The sequence below is a fragment of the Microtus oregoni genome, unplaced genomic scaffold (assembly GCF_018167655.1).
Source record: "Microtus oregoni isolate MIOR12 unplaced genomic scaffold, Mior012 000067F_001, whole genome shotgun sequence".
NCBI classification, from domain to species: domain Eukaryota; kingdom Metazoa; phylum Chordata; class Mammalia; order Rodentia; family Cricetidae; genus Microtus; species Microtus oregoni.
The window spans coordinates 924,445-948,501 of NW_024543954.1; the positions used below are offsets into that span (position 1 = coordinate 924,445).

Genomic DNA, 24,057 nt, shown 5'->3' on the forward strand with positions numbered 1-24,057 from the left:
CACAGAGAGGTTTATCGAGAATGCTAACAGCACAGGATACAGTACTTCCCAACAAAAGGTGCAAACGCATCACTTAGAAAGGCATGCTGAGTATTCTTTGCTTTCACATGTATTAAAAAACTTACAAAAATAAAATAAAACCACGTGCTGCCCATCTTTTCAAATAGTAAAAGAACCTTATGAAAAACCACTTGATTTTACAACAAAAGACACAAACGGACATTTTTATGTAAATTTATAAGGCAAACTCTTTATATAATAAATAGGTTACAGGGGTTCAGTGGGGGTGTTTTTGAAACGTATACAGGTACATTCAGACAGGTTTACTGAAATGGTACAAATTTCCTTAATAAATTGCCTTTTGTTTTTAAATATATCAGTGCTTTCAGTCATTTGGCTATACACAAAGAACCTTTTTTTTGAACACTACAAAAAAGCAATCAATATTTTGTTTTTAAAACGACCTACTTATTTTCTAAAGTAATTGTCCCAAAACACAAAAACTGAAGGTGAATGCGACAGAGGGCTTTTCAAGACCGACCCCTCCAGTTATGCCTGTCCTGGATCTCTGTGTCCTGTGTGCCTGCTCCTAAACTCAGATGGGCTTTTTGAGCTGGTGCCAACATCTTTCAATACAGGGTGACCTGTCACTGGCTGCACTGTCCTACAGATCTCACCCTTCAGGCTGGCAGAGGGGAGCGCAACATGGATTTAGGAGGGAGCATGTACCCTGTCTGGTTCTTCCAGCTACTAAATGCCATGGCCAACTGGTCACTACAGGTAGCACTATCCTCACAAGAGGCTCTAAGGGAGCACAGGTCTGTTCCTCTTATATGAGCCTGAAACAATGCGTAATAAGGATAACAGCTTTACTGAAGATGTTTGCCATGGAAAGAGAAGAGGGTATCTCACACCCAGCTTTTGTTGGGACTCTGAAGGAGTGAATCCTCTGCCATCATTTTATTCCCCAGGCATGGTGGAGAGCCAAGATATCAGATTAGTACTATGCACTAGGGGACAGCATGGGGTGTGAAAGGAGTGTATTGACAGGTCATGTACCTGAAACATGCTTTGGAGACAATAATGCCTACTGCCTTGGCTTATCCATCTTAGGCAAGGAGTGGCTAATTAATTTTCTGTCTCCTTCCTAACCTGTGTCCTCAGTGGGGCATCTTCTTGAAGCAAACACAGGCCCAGCCTTTCCCTACTCAGTGAGCTCAGCTCTGCTCTTACATTCCCTCCCTGCCTGTAAGAAACTGACCTTGTCTTTTTTTAAAATTAACAATAGTAGTAATAATCTTGGAAGGGGAATCAAAAGAATCCATTGGGTGGAACAAAACCTGGTTCTGCTAACTTTGAAAATGGCAACATATTAACTTCAGTCTCTTGACTTGGAATGAGAATCCAGTTCTTAACTTCTTGGTGGCTTTTGGCTGATCTGAGCAGGGATCATCTCCTCAGATTGCCCCTCTTGTCTTAGTCACCAATCCCCTCCCTTCAAATGCTTTGTTTTAATGAAAAGGTGTCTAGAAGCATTTGTCTCTGGAACAATTACTTTAAACATAGTTACAATACAGACTTCAGTTCAAACACAGAAGAGATATACTTAGCAAAGATTCCTTTCACCCACCAAAAATTACACAAATAGAAGCCTCAACACCACAGTTAAAGAGGACCAATAGAGAGAATCTCATGTTTGGAACACAAAAGGAAGAATAAAACCAAACCAAATCCAAACAGAGAAACCCCAGAAAGACAAGGAAAGGGCAAGGAAGGAAGAGGAAGGAGAGCAAACACAGCACACGTTACAGTGTCCAGGTACACAGGGAGCCCAGCACAAGGAAAGGGCTCGGCACACATTGAGTAACAGTCCTGGTGATATTTGGTCATATATTCATCAACTACTGACTCTGGAGCGGCTGTTATTAATTGAAGCAGTGACAAATCAAATGGAAAAGGAGGCCATGGTAGCAAGGTAAGGAGCAGGCTTCATGTTCTGCAAGCCTTTTGCACTCCATTGTCCAAGCTGCCCAGAAACATTGAACCAGGTGGCCTGCTCCATCCAGGCAGAGCTAGAGGTCACCAGGTGAAGCTAACTTGGGTGCTGATCTCACATCAGCCATAAAGCACTCACATGGTTACCCACCGGCCAGTGGCCAAGTATTAGCGGCAACAACCCTCTGGCCCCTTCTGCCCCCATCCTATGCTGACTGGGGAATAATGTTGTGATACTCTGCTAATACTGATTGCTCATTAGAGTAAGGTTCTAGAATAGGGTTTCAGAGGTTTCCCCAGCCCATCTTCCAAGAGGCACGAGGGTAGCCCAGCCACCCAAAGGGCCTACAAAATATCTCTGCTATAGTCTGGCCTCATAAGAAGCAACGATGAGGAGGGTAGGGTGGAGGTGTAGGGCAGATTTTGGCCCTACTGATTGTAATGCTCTCTGCTTTGGAAGAACAAGGTTCTGGATTTTTTTGGGGGGGTGTTTTTAATTACTTAAGAATGATCTTTTTGCAAAAAGAACTGTTACGGCTAAACTGTCTAGCAGATATTGCTCATCAAGAATTGTAAAAGCAAATGCAGTTACTCATGGGAGCAGGGAGAAGAGAAAGGGATATTTCTGGAGGAGACCCATTGGACTGCTGGATGTGATTCTGGGGTCTCTGGAATTCTACCTGGTACAGCTAACAAGTTTAGAGATAGGTCAAGTCTCCTATCTCCTCTCCAGTCCCTGGACTCGGCAAAGTGAGGAGGGTTTTTGAAATGCTCCGAGCCCTGCTAATTGGGGGAAGCCTGCCAGACTTACTACACACAGGCTCTCCCTGGCCAGGGAAGGGTGGAGGACATTGGGCCACCACCATGCATGCCAGTTCCCCACCGCTAGAAGTGAGGACTGGGCTATGCCCACTAAGTTCTGATTTCAGCAGGTAAAGGGAGTGCGCCTGCTCCCCCCTTGCCATGCTGAAATGAACTGTTCTGCACCCAGAATCATGGGGTCTCTTTCACGGCAGAGGAGAAACAAAGTACAAAACCTGGGTGCAGCCTGGAGCTTCCTTCACTTAGCACAGGGAAGCCTTTGAAAGAAGTGAGGAAAGATCACAGATCTGCTTGGACAGAAGAAGTGACCAGCAGATGTCTTTTTTTTCTTTTTTTTCTTTTTTTTTTCTTTTTTATTTTCCCTTGTCCTACTCTATGGTTATCAGAAATATTGTAATTAAGCAACAGGTATAATTTCAAAAGTTTTTTTTGTGTGTGGCGCCACAAGCAAAATGAGTTTATAATTGTGCAATATACAGATATATATATATATATATAAATTCAACTGCTTTGTGTCTAGTTGGTACATAAAATAAAAATAGAAAAACTAAAAGCAAAACTGAAGAGCAAATCAAAATCCCAGAATAGAAGAGACAAAGCAGACCTATGCATATAGTCTATAAATTACTGGATATAATCAGGGTCACCAGGAAGAACAGCTTTGCCACTTGACACACAAACAATGCAGGGAGAGGGACTATCAGTGGGCAGGAGCCAAACCTCTTTGCCTTTTCACTGCATTTTCTCTTTGTGCTAAACAGGACCTGATAAAAGATGAGAGGAAGAGCAAGGAACAAAGGTCATTTTCAAGTTGCCCAAATGTTCTTAAACTCAAAGATGATACTTAGTTCCATGAGTGGCTGAGTCCTGCTTGTGCAAAGCCTGAGGGCCTGTCCTTCCTCCTAGAGCCTTTGCATTGCCTGCCTGCCTTTCTTGTCCTCCCTTCTCCACTCTATGGGCTCTCATGCCTCCCTAGTGGGAGACTGACTTAAAGAGGCAGGGAGAGGCACTGGGGTAAGTTTAGGAGGGCATGCCAAAGTACTTGCCACACAGCCATTTCATCTATGCCAAGATCCTGAGGGAGGGGTAGGCAGAGTACAAGAGACAGTAGGTCCCAGGGAGGGATGCTCTGTAGGCAACACACCCTCCCTAGTTTATGCAGTAGTGCTAGGGTAGGCTCAGTGAAGATGAGAAGAGAGAAGACACTTTGTGATGGGCCTTCTGGGTCATTGACAAGTGTTCTACTTGATACACCAAGAGCTGGTTTCATGAAGTTTTGGCATCTGGTAGGCCAGTAAACTTCATACCAGCAAAGGACAAGGTCAGAAGTGGCATCCTGGCGTCAGCTACCCAAAGAGGTTTTCTAATAATAATAATGTCTCGAATCTCAACAGTCTGCCAGTTTGACCTCCACAGATGTAGGAGTTCCCTTTGCTCAGATCACTCACCAGAACTAAGTACTTTTGAATCAACATTTTTTTTTTTTGCAAAAGCCTCCTCTTATTCAGAACCATCAAAATGTATTATTGTTTTTTTTTTTTTGCCAAATGTTTTCAAGGTTTTCCTACTAAATAGTTGAGAACTAGTTTCAGTGTTCAACTTTTCCCCTTTAGCATACTGGGGGAGGCAGTATCCTAGCGATTTGTAACAATTAGACTAAGCTTTTTCTAAAGATTAATATAGTACCTAAAATAGAAGGACATCAAAATGGAGAGAATCAACAACTCTCTTCAGAGTTTGGCTGGTTCACTGAAGCAGAGAACAGGAAGGAAGAGCCAGAAGAGGATGTGAATGAAGCAGAGGGCACTTGGTCCAGCATAGGGCATTGCTGCGTCTGCCTAGCCCCCTTCAACTTGGGACTTTGCTATGCCATGGTCCACAGGGGCTCTAGAAACTTTTTTTCCAAGTCTCAGCCATCTGTCCTAGAATCTGTAGTGTGAACCTGAATCAGCAAACAATGGGGCAAAGATATAGGCCATGAACTGATGCACAAATGTTTTCTTTTAGAACTGGCACCTGTGACCACTCCTTAGCCTGGAGAGCCAGGCTAGACTGCTCTTTGTGGTTAGAGAAATGCTATAGAGCTCAGGCAGCTGGACTCCACTTGAGTGGCATGAAATCTGGCTGGTCTCATCTGATCAGTTCCAAGCCTTTTGCTTGTTCCTGGCTGTGCTTGAGCCACTTATTACAACTTACTTAAAATTCAAAAGTCCTATTAGCTCTAGAAACTCTTTCCCCACCAAACTTGGCAGTAAGTCTCTGGTTATTGCCCTTTTATCACTGTCGTAGCAAGAACAAGCTGGGGGAAGCAGCAGCAATTTGGGCCGCTCTGGTTCCCACTTCCAAAGTTTGTGGCTTCTAGCCTGTTGGGATAGCACTAAACAGAGTTCTCTGTACCCATGCTGGGATCACAGGCTACATTGGCACTGATGGACTGGGGGAAGTGGTACTTTTAGATCTCCCCGGTGCCTTTTGATATGGAAATACAGCACCAGCAGAAGGCAGCTGTACTAGAGGCTGGCTGTGACCAAGAGTTCTCAACTCACTACACTGTCAGGGGCATCAGTTCCACTGGTTAAGTCAGACTCAAGAATGGGCAGGAATGGGCCAGGACGAACATAGTTGGAGGATATGCAACAATCTATTTGGGAGAGGTAGTAGTAACTAACAACAAGAACATGGTAGGGAAGATTGGATATGACTTTCAAGATCTAGCCCCAGGTACCTGAAAGCTGTTGGTCAGTTCCTGTATTCTTTACATATCCAGTGAAAATGCCACCCAATCTTTATAATATTCAAATACATCAAAAGCAAGGCCATACTCCAGGTCTGAGCCAGACACAGCTGGTGAGAAACCTATGGCTTTCCCTTTCTACCTCCTGTTAACCTGACTGCAAGGCAAAAGCAGCATGAGTGCCTATATAGAGTCCTTAGCTGACAGGGCAACCCCCCCCCCCCAAAAAAAAATTGCCCACTTAAAGTAGACTGACTCATGATGCCCTTATTTGGGGATGAGGGAATGGGGAAAAAAAAGCAGAAAGCCAAAAAAACCCTCAAAAAACAAAAAAAAAAAAAAACCCAAAAAACCAAAAACCCCAACAACAAAAACAAACAAACAAAAAACCCTAAGGAGCTGCAGGCACCACCACCTGCAGTTTTGAAACCAGCTCTAAGGGAAAGCTGGGGAGTGAGGAGGCTGAAGATGGGGATCAAATTAAAGAAAATGGCACCCAAAGTGCTGCAATCCCAACTGTGAATGTCTAATCAGCCTACTTTGTCTTCCAAGGATGAGGGATCCCCAACCTAAGAGTCACATTTCATTGGACTAAGTAAGTATAACATCAAAACCCCAAGCAAACCACAATAAACAATTTGATGTCAACCTGGCTAGATGCTGTGAGGGTATGGAAAGGTGTCCTTGGGGAGTGTGAGGCCACTGCAGGGGTGGGGTGTGGTGGGGGCCCGCAGGGGCCTTTTGTCCTTGGAGGAAGCCTGGACCCTTGAGAGTCCCTCTTCTGACCCCTCTCTTCCATTCCTGGGGAGGAATCAGAACCAATGCTGAGGATCAACAGCAGAACAGGCAAAATGATTGCCTGACGGGGAAGTTGGTTGCAAGGTTTGCATTTGTAGCACAAGGAAAGGGATACAGATATGCAAGAAAGCCCAACTATGACTGCAATCAGAATGGGGCAAAATCTCTCACTTAGTTCTAACCATTCCAGAAGAGACAAACATGGTTTTATCTTAAGCTATCAATTAGAACTGTCAACTATGGTTCCTGATCGCTAAAGACTGGCAAGGAAGTGCTAGATGATTTCTATGATGTTTCACTCTTCCATGATTACACCACAGTAAAGAAGCTGGGGAACAGTAACGAAAATACACAAGACAACACACACTTGACAGTTCATGGCAGAAGCTCACATGGGACGTGCCTGTGGGTGTTTCTGGAAGCATAAGACTGCTGTCTCATTTGCTACTTTGATAAGGTACTTCTCAGTTGGACAGATTTAGATACGAGATATCTCTGTAAACACAGAAAAGGATATACCAATATGATGAAGATATGCAGCTAGATAAGGACTTCCTGAACAGAGGTTAAAACTTTGGGATCCCAAATAAAAACTGATCAATTAAAATCCCACGGCAAAGCCAAGCCTATAAAATCCACCGTTACACTTACAGAGCAGAGATTGAAATATGGGGTGTGCTGGCTCCACCCAGTCCCCAGTGAGCAAAAGGGAAAGAATTCTACTAGAAAAAGACTTGGCAGGTGTTTATGTCAGAAGAGCAAGGAGCCCTGGTGTCACTCCCAGCTCAAGTCCTGACAGGTGCCTTACCACATTATGCTTGACATTTAGACTTCTGGGTGGGTTCAAGGATAGTGGGCACGGTGCTCCTGTTGGGCCACTCAGTGATTCTGGCAGAACACAGGGGGCCTCTATATCTCTTTCAGCTACCACATGTGGCCCAGTTTCTCTAGCCCACTTTTCTAGAGCAGAAGGTAAAAAGGCTCATTGTTTAGGGTCTGAAAAGCCTTTTGACATTTTTCTTAGCAAGGAAGAAGCTACCTAGGGGAGCAAGAGCTTACTGACCTCTTGTTCTTCAGAGGTTAGGAAGGACTCAGCAGAGCCCAGCACTTGCTCAGGGTTAAACATGATAGCTGGCACTGGCAATGAGAAGTCAAAGGGCAGGGAGAATCCTAGGGCTGTGGTTGACTGCTGTCAGGTAAGCATGTGGTTGGGCACTAAAGTTGCCTGGAACAGAAGAGACAATTAGGAGCTAGGGGAAGGAGGATGGGTAAAAAACGAAAGCATGAAATGGAAGGAAAGCAGAAATGGAAGGACAAAAGAGAAAGCAATCAGGAAGTCCTTATAAAATTGCAGCAAACACTTAGAGTTTCGGAGCTTCGTGGGAACCCTATGCGCTGAGCCCACTTTAAAACAAGCGCAGGTATATACAGATCCATCCAGGTAGTTCTGAACACTGCCAAGTCTGGTGCCTTGTGGGACAAAGTGTCACCATTTCAAGCCAGTTTGCTTTCAGAGCATCTGTTTGTTTTGAAGTGGGAACATGAAGACTCAATAGTGCAAATAATTCTAAGCTGTCCCTAAAGGAAAACTGTAAAGTAATTGGAAGAATATTTTTCTTTCTTCCCCCATACCCCTTGTTCCATCCACAAGTCCTTAACTATGTCATAGGCTGCTCTTATTCTGTGGCACTAGGCCTGGCTTGACCCCCACCCAGCCTGCCTGTGCCCTGTCCTGCTGGCCTCCATGGCACCTCTTTAACATTCTCTAGGAGAGCATGCCTTATGAACAGGTGATGACATTTCACCCTGTGTCATCCTCTTCTGTGGCTCAGGCAGTCTACAATCTAGCAGTTCAGAACTCGCTCCTAGCCATGCCAGAGCAGGATCAGACAGGTGCCACTTTCCTATTCTTCAAAATAACCTTGTCAGTTTTGGATTGGGGTGGGTGTGGGGCCAGACTTGTGCCACCACAGTTCTAATCATTGGGCCACAATCACTGACCACCTCCAGTCTTCTCTAAAAAATCCAATGGTTTTTCCTGCCTCATACCTCCCAGTCCCTCAGATTGGGAGCTGGGATGGTAGAAGAGTCAGGGAAGCTATGGACAGGGCATCAATGGCACCAAAAATGGGCACCAAAAATGGGAGTGTCCTCTCAACTGCTGTCTCTAATGAGCACACTGGGGGGAGGGTGTTGGAGGTGCCTGGTCAACAGCTTGTCTGGTCAGTAGTATCTGCAGCAAGCCTTGTTGAAGGAGCCTAGTTTAGAAAAGTGCAAAGCTACTTCTGGCCCTGGTTAGGTCTTCAACCTGACTGTGCTTGTTGGTAAGAAAAACATCCCAATGCTCCAACTACTCCCACCCTGAAGCCACGAAACTCTAAGTTTACTGAAAGAAAAAAAAATATTTTTTATTTCAGTTAATCGGGAAGCTTTGTCAGAGCCCTACCCATAAGGAGAAGAGACAACAGCTGCCTTTATTCTTGTTGGTTTGCTTTGCAATCCACTCTGTGTAAAGTCAGCTAACTCTCTCGGTCACGGGCGTCCGGCTGTCCACAGGTTCCTCTCTGTTTGGCCTTGGCATGGAGGATGAAACAATGTCTTTGCGCTCTCCCTCCCCTCGGTGTTTGTACTTTTCTGCAACTGTGGCGGTGGTCGACCCCACCATGGGCTGAGTCTTGGCTGGCTCCTTGGGGCAGCCATCGCTCTCCAGCGAGCCTCCTCGGGGCATCTTCTCCTCTTTGCAGATGCTGCTACTCAAGTCCTGGGGCTCATGGGGGCTCATGCGGTCCTCAGAGCTCTCAGGCTCAGGTGGGGGTGGGGGTGGGGGTGGGAGCAGTGGCATGGGCGCCTTTGGGGACTCTGAATGGTGGTGGTGATGATGGTGCTCCTTCTTAGGGGGTGAGGAGGCACTGCTGCTGCTGCTGCGCCCCTTGGGGCTGCTCTCCTTGCTTTTTCGCCCAGGGCTCTTGCAGGTCTTCAGTCCCTTCCCACTCTTCTCACCAAGGGTGGACACCAATAGGGGCTTCACCACTTCCTTGACTTCAATGCTGACTGTCTCCCGGGTCTTGCGCTTCTTGATCGGGAGCACGGTCTCATGCACAGACCGTATGGAAGACTCCTTCACGGTTTTCTTTTTGGCCTCTGCAACAGCAGCTGCCACCACACTCCCAGGCTTTCTGCCACGTTTCTTAGGAATGGCCTGAGGGTCAGCTTCAGCTTTTCGCTTTCTGCCAGGGCGTTTGATCACCATGACCTGGGCAGAAGTGGTAGCCCCGCCTCCCTCACCCTTTCCTCCAGGCGATGCTTGGAAAGGCATCTTGACAAGAAGTTTCCCAGGGCTCTTTTCCAGGACCCTTTTCATCTGAACACCTTCTGATGCTGCTGCCTTGGGTCTCCCAGTGCCGCTCCCTTTGGGGCGTCCCCGACCCCTGCCAGTTCCTGGAGCTTTGGGAGATTTGGGCTTCTTAGGTGGTTTCTGCTCTCTCCGGGAGGGGCTCCCTCTTCCAGTAACCGTGAAGTCAAAATCATTAGGGTCCAAGGAGGTGTCGCCTACCTTCTCAAAGTAAGCAATCAATTCCACTTTAGAGCGAAAAGCTTTTCCCTGGGGACTGTGGAGACAAATGGAGAGACACAAACAATAACATTTTTTTATGACAACTTAAGAGACTGAGGTAGAGAAGATGGTATTGACAAGCTTTCTTATAAGACATTGTAAGTGAACAAGAGTCAAACTGAAGAACTGAGATGACCTAAAACTGGAGGGCACACTTAGGTCAGATGCAATGCACTGCTGCATGGGTAGAAATCATGTTATCAGGAGTAGTGGGTACCTATATAGCTTGTTAAAGAGCAAGAACAGCTGGACCTAAAAGCCTCAGAGGACCTGTCTACCTCTTAAGTCCACTCCTCTGTATGCCCTGGCTTCTCCACAATCCAGAAACCAAAGGAATCAGGCCTGGTACTAGGGGAATATTGAGCTGGACTGATTCTGTTGGTTGGTACCCAGACCTAATCTACCATCAAAACATTCCTGCATCTGAACTGAGGTATGGAGTCTAGCCTCTTTGGAAACCCATTTCAGTGCAATAAAGCTTTCCTCACCTTTCTTAGAGTTGAAGATTAAATAAAGCTACCCCCAAATACTGGGGAAATTTTTAGCCTTTCTGGAATCATTTATTTAAGGGGTAGAACTGATATACTTCTTAGTTGCTCCTTTAAACCTCTGGCTCTGGAAGTTACTTTACTTTAACAGAAAACACTATGAGGTTAGTCTAAAACTGGACAAATGCAAAAGGAACAGTTGGAAAGGCACACAGAATCAGTTTGTGTCCCTTTCTAGAGGCCCTGCTAAACAGCAAACCTTTCCCAACACTGATTTAGAGGCAAACAGAAAAAACTTGATATGTGGCATAGGTAAAGGACGAACTACTCTGAAGCAGGGAAACAGGGTAGGGACCTCTGTAGTGCTTTCTGAATGTATCTGGTATTGATGTTAGTTTTTAAGTGTCCTACAAGTAGCTACAGAGCTGTAGTTTCAATGGATCCTTATATCTAGCCCTCCCACCCATCCGGCTTTTCCTGATCCATAGACACAGGACTTGCTCTTACTTACTTGATCAAATATACATCATACTTTCCAGCAGAGCGGCCAGACTTCCTCTGCTTAAGCTTTCGTGTCCAACCTTCAGGCAAGGTGGGGTCATCATACATAGGTCCTCGGTCACGAATGATGGAACGCCGCTGTTTGGGGGAAGCAGAGGCTTCTGGCACTGCTGGGGCAGAGCCTGAGCTTTCTGATGTCTCTGCTTTGCCTGCCTCTGCTGGCTCGGCAGAATGGTGGGCTGAAGGCTGTAGCGGCTCATGTTTGCCCTCTTTGTCTTCTTTCTTGTCTTTCTTCACCTTCTTAAATTTCAGGGGCTTGTCTTTGAGTCCCTGGAGATCCTGGTCTTCTGACTTTTCCTCCCTGAAGTATTAAACAAATATGTAAGTATCACAGAGAACACAGTTGCATGCAGAGTAGTGAGTACAGGCAAGTTTGGGCACCATACATGAGATCCCCGGCTACTGGATGCTCAGCTCTTGGTAACTCCCCTAGGATAATGTATCCTTGGGTCAACCTGAGGCCCAAAGTTTTTTTTTTTTTTTTTTTAGAGGTTTTGGGTTTCTGGTGATGTTGGTCAAATGCACTTGACTTTTATCATACTATTCCAAACCCTAGTTCTGGTGCTGTGAAAGGGGCATATATTTTTCTCTTGAGTTTAAGCACCGTAGGGTTGGCTTCTCAACATATTACTAGCGGACATCAGTTTATAAGTTACACCTGTGGGCCCCCTGGGCTTGCCCACATGACAAAAGGCTCTCCACTGCTGGAAAAGGAACTGCCTACCATGACCTGTTTTAGGATTTCAAACCCCCTGAAAAGTGTTATACAGCAGTCAGAAAAAGAACATATGAAATTGGAATTGGTCAACCTGAGCTCCAATTCTGACTTTGTCATTTTCTTTTATTTCTTTTATCTATTTTGTCTGCATGTATGACTGTGTACCACATGAGAGCCTAATGCCTGTGGAGGCCGGAAGAGGGAATTGGGTTCCTTGAGACTAAAGTTACAAATGGTTGTGATCCAGTATGTGGGTTCTGGGAATTGAATCCAGGTCCTTGGGAAGAGCAGCAGTGTTAACTTCTGAGCCATTGCTCCAGCTTTATGACTTTGCCATTCTCAAAATAAGGACCCCAATAAGTGATTTCAGTAGTGTAGGCTGCGGTTTCCTCATCTCAATGGTAGTTAATCTCATCTGAGAGGCATCCTTTCTGTGAGAATTATGGACAAAAAGGTCCCAAAGCACTGTATAACTATTGCTAATTCAGGCAAACAGCAACTGCTGCCTAGGGTTCCAGTATAAAAAAAAGGGATCCTGGGTCATATGGGTCTTTACCACAATATATTCCTTACCAAAAACAAGCAAACAAACAATCACCTTATTCTCAGAGGAATAGAGAAAGGTATAATTATAGAACAATTGCCATATTCCAGGACAGGACACCTGCCCATTTTTACTTGTGGACAGAGGTAGCTCCTTCTACAGGTTTTGTTTTTTCTTCGTGGGGTCCCCTCCTGTACACAGTGAGTACCCCCATGACTACAGAATTTGGTCACATTGCACTGCTTGCACCTCTAAGATACAGGCTAGACTAAGGAAGATTTGGAAAGAAGTAGCATCTGCCTATTGGTCTAAGAGTAGAAGAACTGGAAAGTAAGCCCATGAGGCTGTGAGGTGCATCTAGAAGCATTGTGGTCTGCTCACAGTTCAACTTTCAGGCCTGGCTTATAAGGAAGCTCTCAGTGACAGAGGAAAGGAGGGGTATTTACTAGCACAGCTGGCAAGAAAAAGGCCAAAGAGGTATAGAGAAGGTATTTATCACTTGCAAAGGGCTTTTGAATACCAGGGCTGCTTCCCTGATTCTGAACAGTACTTGAGTTTGAGAAAATCACTATACTAAGAAGACAAGTTGGTTTCTTCGGAACTATCACTTGTATTCTGAAATATGTTGACCACCACACGGTCAAACGTAAGTCACATGAGCAAAGGAACACCTTCTAAAAATCTACCCAGGGAGATACCTCTGGAAATGCCTAACAAGACAGGTATGACAATTTTCACTAAAACTTTATTTTCACTAGCTAAGACTGCAGGCCTTTCCAATCCGTGTCACCAAGGAGACTTGGTGAATAAACTATGGGATGCTTATATAATGCAAGGCTATGTAGCTAGGGAAGGATGAGTTTCTGATCTTTTTTGAAGTATAAAAACAAATTGCAAGTATGTTTACGTTATGCATTTGGTGTGCAGAATTGCAGGCTAGTCTAGGATAGGTAAGAACAAGATAAGAGCCCCTGCTGAACACTTCTTGGAATATAACTGTAAATGTTAACATTACTAAAAATAAAACAAAAATATGCTATTATAATGCATCTAAACAGGAACAAAGGAGCCTAAGTATATTACCAAACATAATGTATTATAAAAAAAAAGACTTCAACTTCTGACCATAGTGTTCCTGTAGTGGGATATATTCCAAAGCCAACAATAATGTTCCAGGGGTAGTATAGACATTAGACAAACTCAAAGGTGAAATGGGTGACTCTGGTTCTGGGGCATCCTGTGGTGCCAGTAAAGCTGGGGATGGGAGTACAAAAACAGAGCATGGGTAAGTAAAAAAAAAGTTTTAGCAATAGCCTAGGCATGGGCAAGGATGTAGGCAGTAAAGGATTTGGAATCTGTTTAGGGGAGAATCAACAAAGCTCAATGGTAACAGGGCAGAACTAAATTAAGATTTGTGTCAAAGTCTGGGCAGGCAGCAGTTCCAGTGACTGAGAAGGAAGTCTGGGTGAGGAACATGTACTTAACAGCATTTTTTTTTGCAGCTACTAGCTACAAATGCGGGAAGCCCCAGTGGGATTTTATCAACCACTGTGATGCCTTTTCCCAGAAGGAAAAGTAACCCATGATACCTCCCCCTGTATTAACAGCAGCTCTGGGCTTGTTCTTTCTTGCCTCTTCATTTGGAGATCTTTCATCCTGTAGGTTAAACTGACACTTCTCAGGGGCCTTCCCTACTTCTGTCCCTCCCTTCCCCTGTGTCCTGGAAGTAGAGCATACCACCTCTACTCTCCATGAACATAAAATATACCATTGTACACACCAATTCTTGTCTCAGTGCTTGACACTTAAGAAACACATGCCATGTTAATAGTCAGGAGGCTGACAGAATGCTACATCTGCTTCTTTTGATATCTATATCTCTCTAACCAGATTAGTTAGTAATTAGTTGGTAATTAGTTAGTAAACTAACCAGCTAGGTTAGTGCTGAAAGTAGGTAGGCTTTGAGTAAATGAACAAATGGGGAGCTTAAGAGCTAGCAGTAGTGTGTTGTACATCAGTGGGTTGGAATTGGCAGGAGATGACGTTGGAGAGATCCTTGAAGGTCCGAGAGTCACAAGGCAGTAATTATAAAAGATGATTACAACAGTAGGACTGCTGAGTTTCCAGTAAATGTGGGACACAACCCTCCTGTTGAAACACCTAAAAATGTTGAACCAAACAAATATCTTAGCAAAGACATCACAGACTGTCTTAAACATACCTACAAAGAAGGAAGGAATACACAGACTAAAGAATAAGAAGACTGAGAAGACAGAGCATCTGAATGCAAAACTAAACCCTGGATTGGACTAGTTTTAAAGGCACTAAAAAAAGGCATTAACGGGACATTCAGGGAAATGTGAATAAGGCTCTACATTAGCTCATTGCTAAACTTCCGAAGTGTTGTAACTATGCCTGTCTACTCTTAGGAAAGCCAGGCTTAAGTATTTATAACTGAACATCATAACAACTTCCAACTCTCAAAGGGGAAATGATTCAGGGGTTGAAGGGATATGTATAGTGTCAATGTGATAATATATTTCAAAAGGGGAAATGACATCAATATCATCAGAAACTCTACTGGTTTATGGCAATTAAAAAATTTGGGGGGGGGGGCGGGGACAGAGTCTCTCTATTATGTAGCTCTGGGGTTCCTGGAAGTCACTATATAGACCAGGCTGACCAGAGATCCTCTTGGCTCTGCCTCCCAAGTGCTGGGATTAAAGTGTATATCACCAGACTCAGCCTGATGCCATTTTTTAATGGTTATGCTAGGCAGTACTCTACCACTGAGCCATTTCCCCATCTCCAAGAGTAGTATTTTGAAGCAAGCTTCTTTACAAAGAGAATGCCTTTGTATTACACAAAGACAGAGAAACAACTGAAATTAGAAAGCAGAGGCAGGAAGATCACTGCAAGTTCTAGATCAGGCTGCATATTCCATACATGGTGAGCTAGGCTAGCAAGCACCACATTATCCATACGCCGTTTTTTATTTTTCAGAGACAGGGTCTTACTATGTAGCTCTGGCTGTTCTGGAACTCAATACTGTAGACCACGCTGGCCTTCAACTCACACAGCTCCACCTACCTCTGCCTCCCAAGTTCTAGTATTAAAGGTGCACAAAGCTTGTTTTTTCTTTTTAAAGCAAAACAAAAAGAAACACCTAGAAACATTGTTGAAGCACTTTCTTTTAGTAGCTCAAACAGCAACAACACCACACTGTATATGGTGAAGCTGCCACATGGGAATGAATTGATGTAAAGCTATAGTCTTCATGTTTAAGAAAAAAAGCAATGTCAAAGGTAGCCAAATCTAGGCTCCCAGAAACTTGCTTGCCCAGGAGTTAATAACATCCAGGACCTTCTGAAGCAGCCCAAGAAAGCAAGCAGACTGGTTATGGTGAGAAGGGATGACTGCAGTGTGCTACAGTACTATAGTAACCAAACCTCCTCCCTCCAGACAGGGTCTCATGAAGTCCAAGCTGGCCTGGAACTCTTGATCACCTAATTGCTGGGATTATAGGTGCATGCCACATTCAGCTTTGTAACTAGAGTGAATTTGCTTGCTTATTTATAATTATTTATTTGTTTTTTGAGACAAGATTTCTCTGTTTAGTCCTAGGTGTCCTGGAATCCACTCAGTAGACCAGGCTGGCATTGAACTCACAGAGATCCACCTACCTCTGCCTCCTGAAGTGCTGGGGCTAAAGGCCTGGCTAGAGTTTTTTTTTTTTTTTAATGCTTATACGTGCTGGTGTATGTGTGTGCAAATGAATGTGGAGGCTAGAAGATAATCTTGAGTGTCATCATCAAGAATGTCACTCATCTCATTTGAAGCAGGATCTCTTACTGGCCTTGTACTTGTCAGGGATCATCTTGTCTTCATCTCCCCAGTGCTGGGATTTCAAATGTGTGCTATCACATCCAGTTTTGTATATAGCTTCTTGAGAATCAAACTCAGTTTCTCATAGTTATAAGGCAATAATTTTACAGACCAAGCTATCTTCTAGTCCCTGTATACAGCATGGTTTCATTAGTGAGCTCTGGTTACTAAGTCATATATATTTGCACTGGTTCTATCCTAGTTTTTCCTTTAAAACCTCATATTTTTGAGCTGGAGATGCAGCTCAGTGGTAAAGCACTTATCTTTTGTGTGATGTTACTGGTTTAAGTCCCAGCACTGAAAAAAAAAATTACTGTCCCCCTCCGCCAATGTACATATCACATTGGAATAGAGAGGCTCTGACAGATATTACATATTAAATCTCTATTATAGCCCAAGGCAATGTTCTTGGGTAATAAAACAACATTCAGTGATTCCAGAGCTAGGTTGCCTTCCCTGGATGCAGCAAAGGAAAATTAAAAGTTAGAGAAATCTTGTTGTACTAGGAGGCCAAATCATTATATCCAGAGGAGTTGGGAAGTGAGAATTACCTGCATTTTTATAGTGACTATTATTTATAGTAACCCCATTTTAGAGATCCTCAAGGCAGAACCAGGAGGCTGTGTTCTGTACTTAGTAAATTAACAGGGCAGTCTAAGCCAGTCAAACAATGATAACAGAGGAAAGACTACTCACAATCCCTAAGGCTTTTAAATTTAAAAATAGGAGAGGAAGCTGTGAGTGGGTAGTATACACACCTTTAATTCCAGCACTTGTCAGTCTTGTCAACAGAGTTCCAGGACAGCCAGGGCTGTTACCTAGAGAAACCCTGTTTCTGTTACCTAGAGAAACCCTGTTTCAAATACACCACCACCAGCACCATGGGATAAGGGTTGGAGGCATGTTTCAGTAGCTTGGTAGGATGTTTGTCTAATATTCTTCTGTCTGCTCTGGGTTCAATCTCTAGTACTAAAAGAAAGAAGGGAGATGAATGTGGTGGTGAGCAATTAATTTCAGTAGTCAGGAGGCTGAGACAGGAGGACTGTAAATTTAAGGTTAACTTGGATTATGCAGAGAGACCCTGCCTCAAAGAAAACAAGGTAGATGTGCTGGTCAGTTTAATGTCAACTTGATACAAGCTAGAGTCATTTCAGAAGAGGGAATGCATCCTGTAGGCATGTCTGTAGAACATTTTCTTAATTAGTGATTGATCTGGGAGGGCCCAGCTCATTGTGGGTGTGGCAAACACTGGGCTGGTGGTCATGGGCGGTATAGGAAAGCAGGCTGAGTAAGCCACAAGAGTAAGCCAGTAAGTAACACCCCTCCATGGCCTCTGCATCAGTTCCTGCCTTCAGGTCTTTGCTCTGAGTTCCTGCCTTGGCTTCCTTCAATAATGAACTTTTAAATTGTAAGGTAAAATAAATTCTTTCCTCCCTGGGTTGCTTTTGGTCGCAGTGTATTATCACAGCAATAGAAGCCTGAACTAAGAAGAGCACTAAAAAGTCAGGTAAATTCAGCATCCGAAAGATTTTCAACTGAACCCAGCATAATTCATGCCCTCTCTTGTATGAGCTCTAAGAAATTTTCAGCAACTTAGCAACGTTCTAGGTTTTTCTAATTTCACTCATGTGTGCAGTAGGCCAATTTCAGGAGAGAGTGTTTCTTAGCATCTTTCATTTCTAATTATCTCATGGAGTGACATAGAATTAAAAGAGCATACAAGGTCATCATGGACTTAGGGCGCAGGGTAGAGGCCACTTCTCCACAAAACAGCCTGGGGTCAGAGAACAAGATTCTTTCCTTAAACCAGTTGCTTTCGCCCTACAGTGTAATTTAATTGTTGCACTCAGTCCTTTTCAATTTCAGTATCTGCTGTAGAATCTCTGATTCAGGGAGGCTTCTCTGCATGAAGTAATATAAAGGCAGCAGCAATTTGAAATGACAGCTTCAGCTGTTTAAATATCCATGAAATCAAATTGGCAATGGAAGAGTGTCTTATTGGTCTCTAAGGAGGAGGGGAAGAGTTTCTGCTTGAAGGCTACAATGGTACAATTTAAGCTTCAGCTGCCTTGCTCTAAATTCACTATGTATTTTAAAGTCTCTTCTATAGAGAAGATCCAAGAAACAACCTATGTCTTGAAAAGCCAAAAGAAATATAATGAAAGATTTAAATCTTTCCATATTAGTAATATTTAGTCAGATGAAACTGAGTTGAGTGGATAGAAATCCTTATGTACATGATGTATGGTATGAGTCTAATGGAGCTGTCTTTATTTAAACATTTAAATGACTATTAAAGACTTATATATTCAAATATAAAGACTATTATATTTAAGTTGGATAAATGTGATGTGATGATTTGGTATACATAGACATTATATAAAGGATGGACTTGAACCTGAAAAAGAAAACCACTAAAAGAAAAAAACAGTTCTTGTGAAATAAAAGCAGGCCCCTCCCCAAATAAAGGCAACCAATTTTTATAGTACATCTCATTTTTAGAAGTGTATAAAATGAAAATCTGAACCCAAATCCACCATACCAGATAAAAAAACAACAAAGGTGGGCGGTGGTGGCGCACGCCTTTAATCCCAGCACTAGGGAGTTCGAGGCCAGCTTGGTCTACAAAGGGAGTTCCAGGACAGGCACCAAAGCTACAGAGAAACCCTGTCCCGAAAGAAACCCCAAAACAAACAAACAAACAACAAGAAAACCCCGATCTTAGCAGTGAGTGGTGGCATGAATTTGTAAGTAATCCCAGCACTTGGGGGGCAGAGGCAGAAGGACCAGAAGTTCAAGGCAATCCTTGGCTACACTGTAAGTTTGAGATCAGCCTGTCACAAACAAAAACAAAGAACACAAAATTTCTGCAGTGAAAGTCTTGACAATGCCTCAAAATATTAAATATGGAGTTCTTATGACCTAGCAATTCCATTTGGAAGTACAGATCCCCAAAAATTGAGAATAGGCCCACAACATACTTATATGCTAATATTTGCAGCTGCCCGACCCCTAAGAATCAAAAGGTGGAAGCAATCCAAGTGTCTACTGATGGATGAATGGAGAATAACCTTTTAAAACAATGGAAAGTTACTCAACCTACAAATGGAAGGGAATTCCTACACAGTATCAATCACATGGATGACATGCCTTGAGAAAACATCCTGTGAAAGAAGCCAAACACAAAACTTGTAGGCCAGCAGAGGGCATCAGATCCCATTACATATGGTTGTGAGTTACCATATGGTTGCTGGGAATTGAACTCGGGACCTCTGAAAGAGCAGTTAGTGCTCTTAACCTCTGAGCCATCTCTCCAGTCCCACAAAAAATTTTGAATGAAGGTTTTGAATACAATCTGTAGCCCAGGCAGGCCTTGATGTGCAATTCTTCTGCTCCAGCCTCCAGAGTAGCTGAGATCACTGACCTATGCCACTAGGCTCAAACTGAACCATACTTTTATTGGCTTCTAACTCAGAGATCCACCTGCCTCTGCCTCCTCAGTGTTGGGATTAAAAGCATGCACCACCACCACCCAGCCAATTAAAAAAAAAAAAAGAAATTCTTGCTATGTAGTTCAGGCTAACTTCAAACTTATAATCCCCCTGGTTCTGTTTCCCAAGTGCTGATAAAAAGGGTATGTACCACCACTGCAGGCCCTTCAGAAAGAAATTTAGTTCAAGAAGTTTAATAACTAGGGGTTTTGATTAGGTTGAAGATTATTAGCTAAATATCCTTAGGATAGTTCATCATCATAAAATCTGTGGTAAGATAAACATAGACATAAAGCTTATCATTAGTGGCATTTAGCAATCATTACTATTATCCAGTTCCTGAACATTTTGATAACTCTCAAAGGAAACCCTGTACTCATAAGCAGTTGCTAATTATTCAAATTATTTTCAGTCCCTGACAACTCCTAATCTCTTTCTGTCTCTGAATCAGCCTATTATGTACATTTAACTATCAGTGGCATCATAAACTTTGTGGCCTTTTATGGCTCTTTTCTTTCATATAGCATGATGTCTTCAAAGTAGCATGGATCAGAATTTTATTCCTTTTCATGACATAATAATTTCTTATAGAGATACCACTTTCTGGGGCTGACAAGATAGCTTGGTGAGTAAAAGCACTTGCTCCACAAGACAAGCATGAGAAGCTGAGTTCAAAACTCTGGCAGCCATGTAAAATGCTGGGCATGTCTGCACATTTTTAGAGTAACCCCAGGGATGGCAAATGGCAGTAGGTAGAGCCAGGACACCTGATATTCTCTTTTAGCCTCCACACATGCACTTGGGGCACACAGATATGCATACCTACATGAACAGACACTCATGCACCAAATACACACACACACACCATTAAAAAAGTTCCATGACTATCTACTGATGGACATATAGGTTCTTTTCATCCTTTGGCTATTATGAATAGTGTTTCTATGAACACTCACATATAAGTTTTATGGCAAAAATCCTTCTAGAATGCTTAGTAGCCAATGGCATGGTTTAAGTAGAAGTCATACCACAGCTAGGCATGGTGGTACATGCTATTAGAGTAAGATTGCCATGAATGGTATGTGTTGCTCCATTTCACTCACTTGTTAATCCAATGTCCCTCAAACATCTACATGTCTTCTCCATGCCACACTTGGGCCAAGACTCTACCTGCATAAGTATCTGCTGTTGCTTTTTCCTGGTATGCATGGTGTTCCAAAACAGTAGCTTTGATAAAATAAAATACAGATATCAGGAGCTAGGGAAAACTCATCAAGTACCCAGGAAAGCTCTAAAACAGGGATACAATGGTCACAAATCTGGTAAAAGTCAAGGGATCCAGGTAGGGTGTCTACTGTCTCCATAATGAGATAAGGGAGAAAAAAAGCCAGACCCAGTGCTTACTATAGAAGTTTTCATTCAGTGTCTTATTTCTTCCTCTGAGAAACCTGCTTCTTTAGCAACTTTTGTTTCCTCATTTTCCCTTGGGCTTTTGACTGTGTTCTAGCAGGGTTCTCCTTTTACTCTTCTGGAAGTTAATTTAAAAATGTATTTATGTGTATGTCTGTTGATTGTGTATTGTGTGCAGGTGCCTGCAGAGGCCAGAAAGTGGCACAGAATTCCCTGAAGTTGGGGTTACAGGAGATTGTAAGCTGCCCAATGTGGGTGCTAGAAATTGAACTCTTGTCCTCTGCAAGACCAGCAAGCTCTCTTAACTGCTAAGCCATCTCTCCAGATCTCTGTATTAAGTCTCGCTAACCCTAATACTAACCCTAAAATTGGTCACTGAGCAGGCAAGGCAAATGATAAAACAAACAAACACACACACACACACACACTAACAAGACCAGAGCTGCTCCCATCATTGAAGTGATACAATCAGGCTACTGCAAAGTTCTGGGGAAGAAAAAGTTCCCTAAGCAGTCTGTCACTCATTGCTTAAGGCTAAATTCTTCAGCAGAAGAACTGAGGAGGTCAAGGATGTTGGGAGTAGTACCCTCTGTCCAGGTAAGCTTGAAACCACACAGGGAAGTAGATTAAATGTTAACATTCTTTTAAAAAAGTGGTTTAAGTAGTTGAGAAAGGGTCAGTCAGCTCTGGCTGCTTTGAACTTGTGATTCTCAGGCTTTCATCTTTCAAGCGCTAGCATAGGCACACTCTGTTGTTATGTATATTTGGGAACAATAAAAAAATTCACAGTCAATGTTGTACACTCCTGTAATCCAGCACTAAGGAGGCTAAAGGAGAGGGACTGTAAGTTTAAAGTCAGCCAGGGTAGAGAATAAGATTTTGTCTCAAAAATCAACCCCCCCACCTCAAAACAAAACAGACAAAGACACCTTGGGATGCCTCCTAGACCCAAACAACTCCCTCAAACTAAAAAAGTAACTTGAGATTCAAAATGGCTACTTGGTGGTCAGAGAATTCCTAGAGGTTGGATGAACAGGTTTGAGTCCAGTTGGCCAAGAATACTCTAAATCCTTCTGCCAATCTGGCCCAGGCATCTGGCATTGCCTCTGCAACTCTGCCTGGAGAAAACATTGGCCAGCACTGTGGCCACTTTGGCTCTGGAGCTCATCTGTCCTGCATCCCTGCCTGCCCATTCCTCAGGTGATGGTCACTGGCAGAGCCTAATCCATATCCATGCACAAGGCCCAGGAGTTTTTTTTTTTTTTTTTCTGTGAAGGGACAGATAGTAAATGTTTTCTACTTTGATAGCTACACAGGCTCTGTCACAACCACTCAACTTAAGAGCTGCAGCAGGACTACAGCCAAAAGCAATGCATGAAGAATGGTTGAGCTGAATTCCAGAAGAATTTTCTATGCAAAACCAAGCAGTGGAAGCAAGGTATGGTGGCACAAAACTATAATTCCAGCACTCTGTGGAGACGGAAGCAGCAGGATCAAAAGTTGGAGGCCAATCTGGGCTACACAATAAGACCTTGTCACAAATAAACTAAATCAAGCAGTGAGCCAGAGCTAACTCTTGGGATGTGGTTCATCAGCTGCTGCCTTAATTGAAAAGCTAGGTAATAAACAGACAATTGGCATTCTCATTCATTATAGAGGTTACTTGGCCTCCCATCAAACTCCTAAAGTGGGGTGAAAAGTCCCCCAAACACATATTGGTACCTTGAGACTGTGGAGTCCCAGAAAAGGAACAAAGAAACAGTTTTGTTAAAGACTGAACATAATGCCAAGAAGGAAGAAGACTTGCCACTGGTTATAACACAGTGAAAGTCCACTGGAGACTGGTAAGACCACTTCATGGAACACAGGGAGATATAACCCTTTATACAGTGGACTACAGGTGAGGGGAGGGTCTGTGAGCAGAGAACTCTGGAAGAGTTTGACTAAAAGGGGAAGCAGAGACTGGACAGAGGCTGAAGAGGATGTGTATGGCTAAACAGGAAATTCTAAAACACATTTTTATGGTGATGAGCATGATTCATAAAAGGAAGGAGGACAAATGAAGTCCCAGGGACATGGAACAGTAATAGACATAAGCTGGTCAGACAGGAAATCCTTGTCATCAAGGGGTCTGAGTTAGACTTTATGGGTGGAACAGTTTCTAGTCATGACAAAGTTCAGTCCTTGAGTATGAAGATGTGTGGCTGAGGTCATTGGAATAGAGGTGGTCAAAAAGATGGAGAGTCAGACACTAGGAAGGCTGTTAACATGAGCAACAGTCACCTGCTGAATGAGGGACTGAGACAAAGAGACAGAGGCTATCTGTGTAAAGATGTTGAGAGTAATAGCCCTCCTGCCTCTACGGTAGACAAGATAGAAAACAATCAACGAGCAGCTATTGAAAGAGAATGGGTGTGGGTTCACAGAGATGGGGGAATCTAACCCAGATAGGGAATAGGAAAAAGGCTAGAAAGAAAGGCAAGGGTTACATTATGGGTTTTGATGTTATTCAAAGCCAGGAAGGTACATAGCACTTGGGATTAAAGCAGGGGAGAGAGATCTGACTACGCAGATAGTGTGAAATTGTAGGAAAGCTTAAAAGACCACAGGAATTCTCAAGAGGGGGGTTGGATGCAGAACAGTGGTAGAAGGAGTCAAGGGAAAGGTGAGATAAAGAAAGGGGCAGTGTGGCACACAACCTAGCAGCTCCCTGGATATTGGTCTTGTAGGGAAGGACAGAAGACTCTTGAGTCAGCTTGGGGGACTGTAAGCAGAGCATATGTCATCTAGCTGTGTGTTCTTATTTACCTAGCTTGTTTTGAAGAAAGCCCAGCAGTGGTAGGGCAGGCAGTATTTGAGAAGAGGAGGAAGAGTACAAAACAAAACAACCTCAAATCAAAAATCCTCCAGGAACTACAATTTGGGTCAAGGAAGGGCACAAAGGGTGGGTAAGAAAAGAGAAGGTAATGGGGGAGGGGGAGAACAGGCACACAACATA

The 24,057-nt window shown here is 43.4% G+C and overlaps 1 protein-coding gene across 1 annotated transcript in view; it reads right to left on the bottom strand.

The window, feature by feature from the left end:
- LOC121440267 (methyl-CpG-binding protein 2) overlaps positions 1–24,057 on the bottom strand; it is a 71,540-nt gene continuing 47,483 nt past the window's right edge. Inside the window, exons 3-4 of the mRNA XM_041641024.1 lie at positions 10,962–11,312; positions 1–9,957 (exon numbers count right to left, since the gene is read on the bottom strand). Of these exons, the coding sequence (XP_041496958.1) occupies positions 8,865–9,957; positions 10,962–11,312 (1,444 nt within the window). The 3' untranslated portion in view covers positions 1–8,864. The remainder of the gene's footprint in view (positions 9,958–10,961; positions 11,313–24,057) is intronic.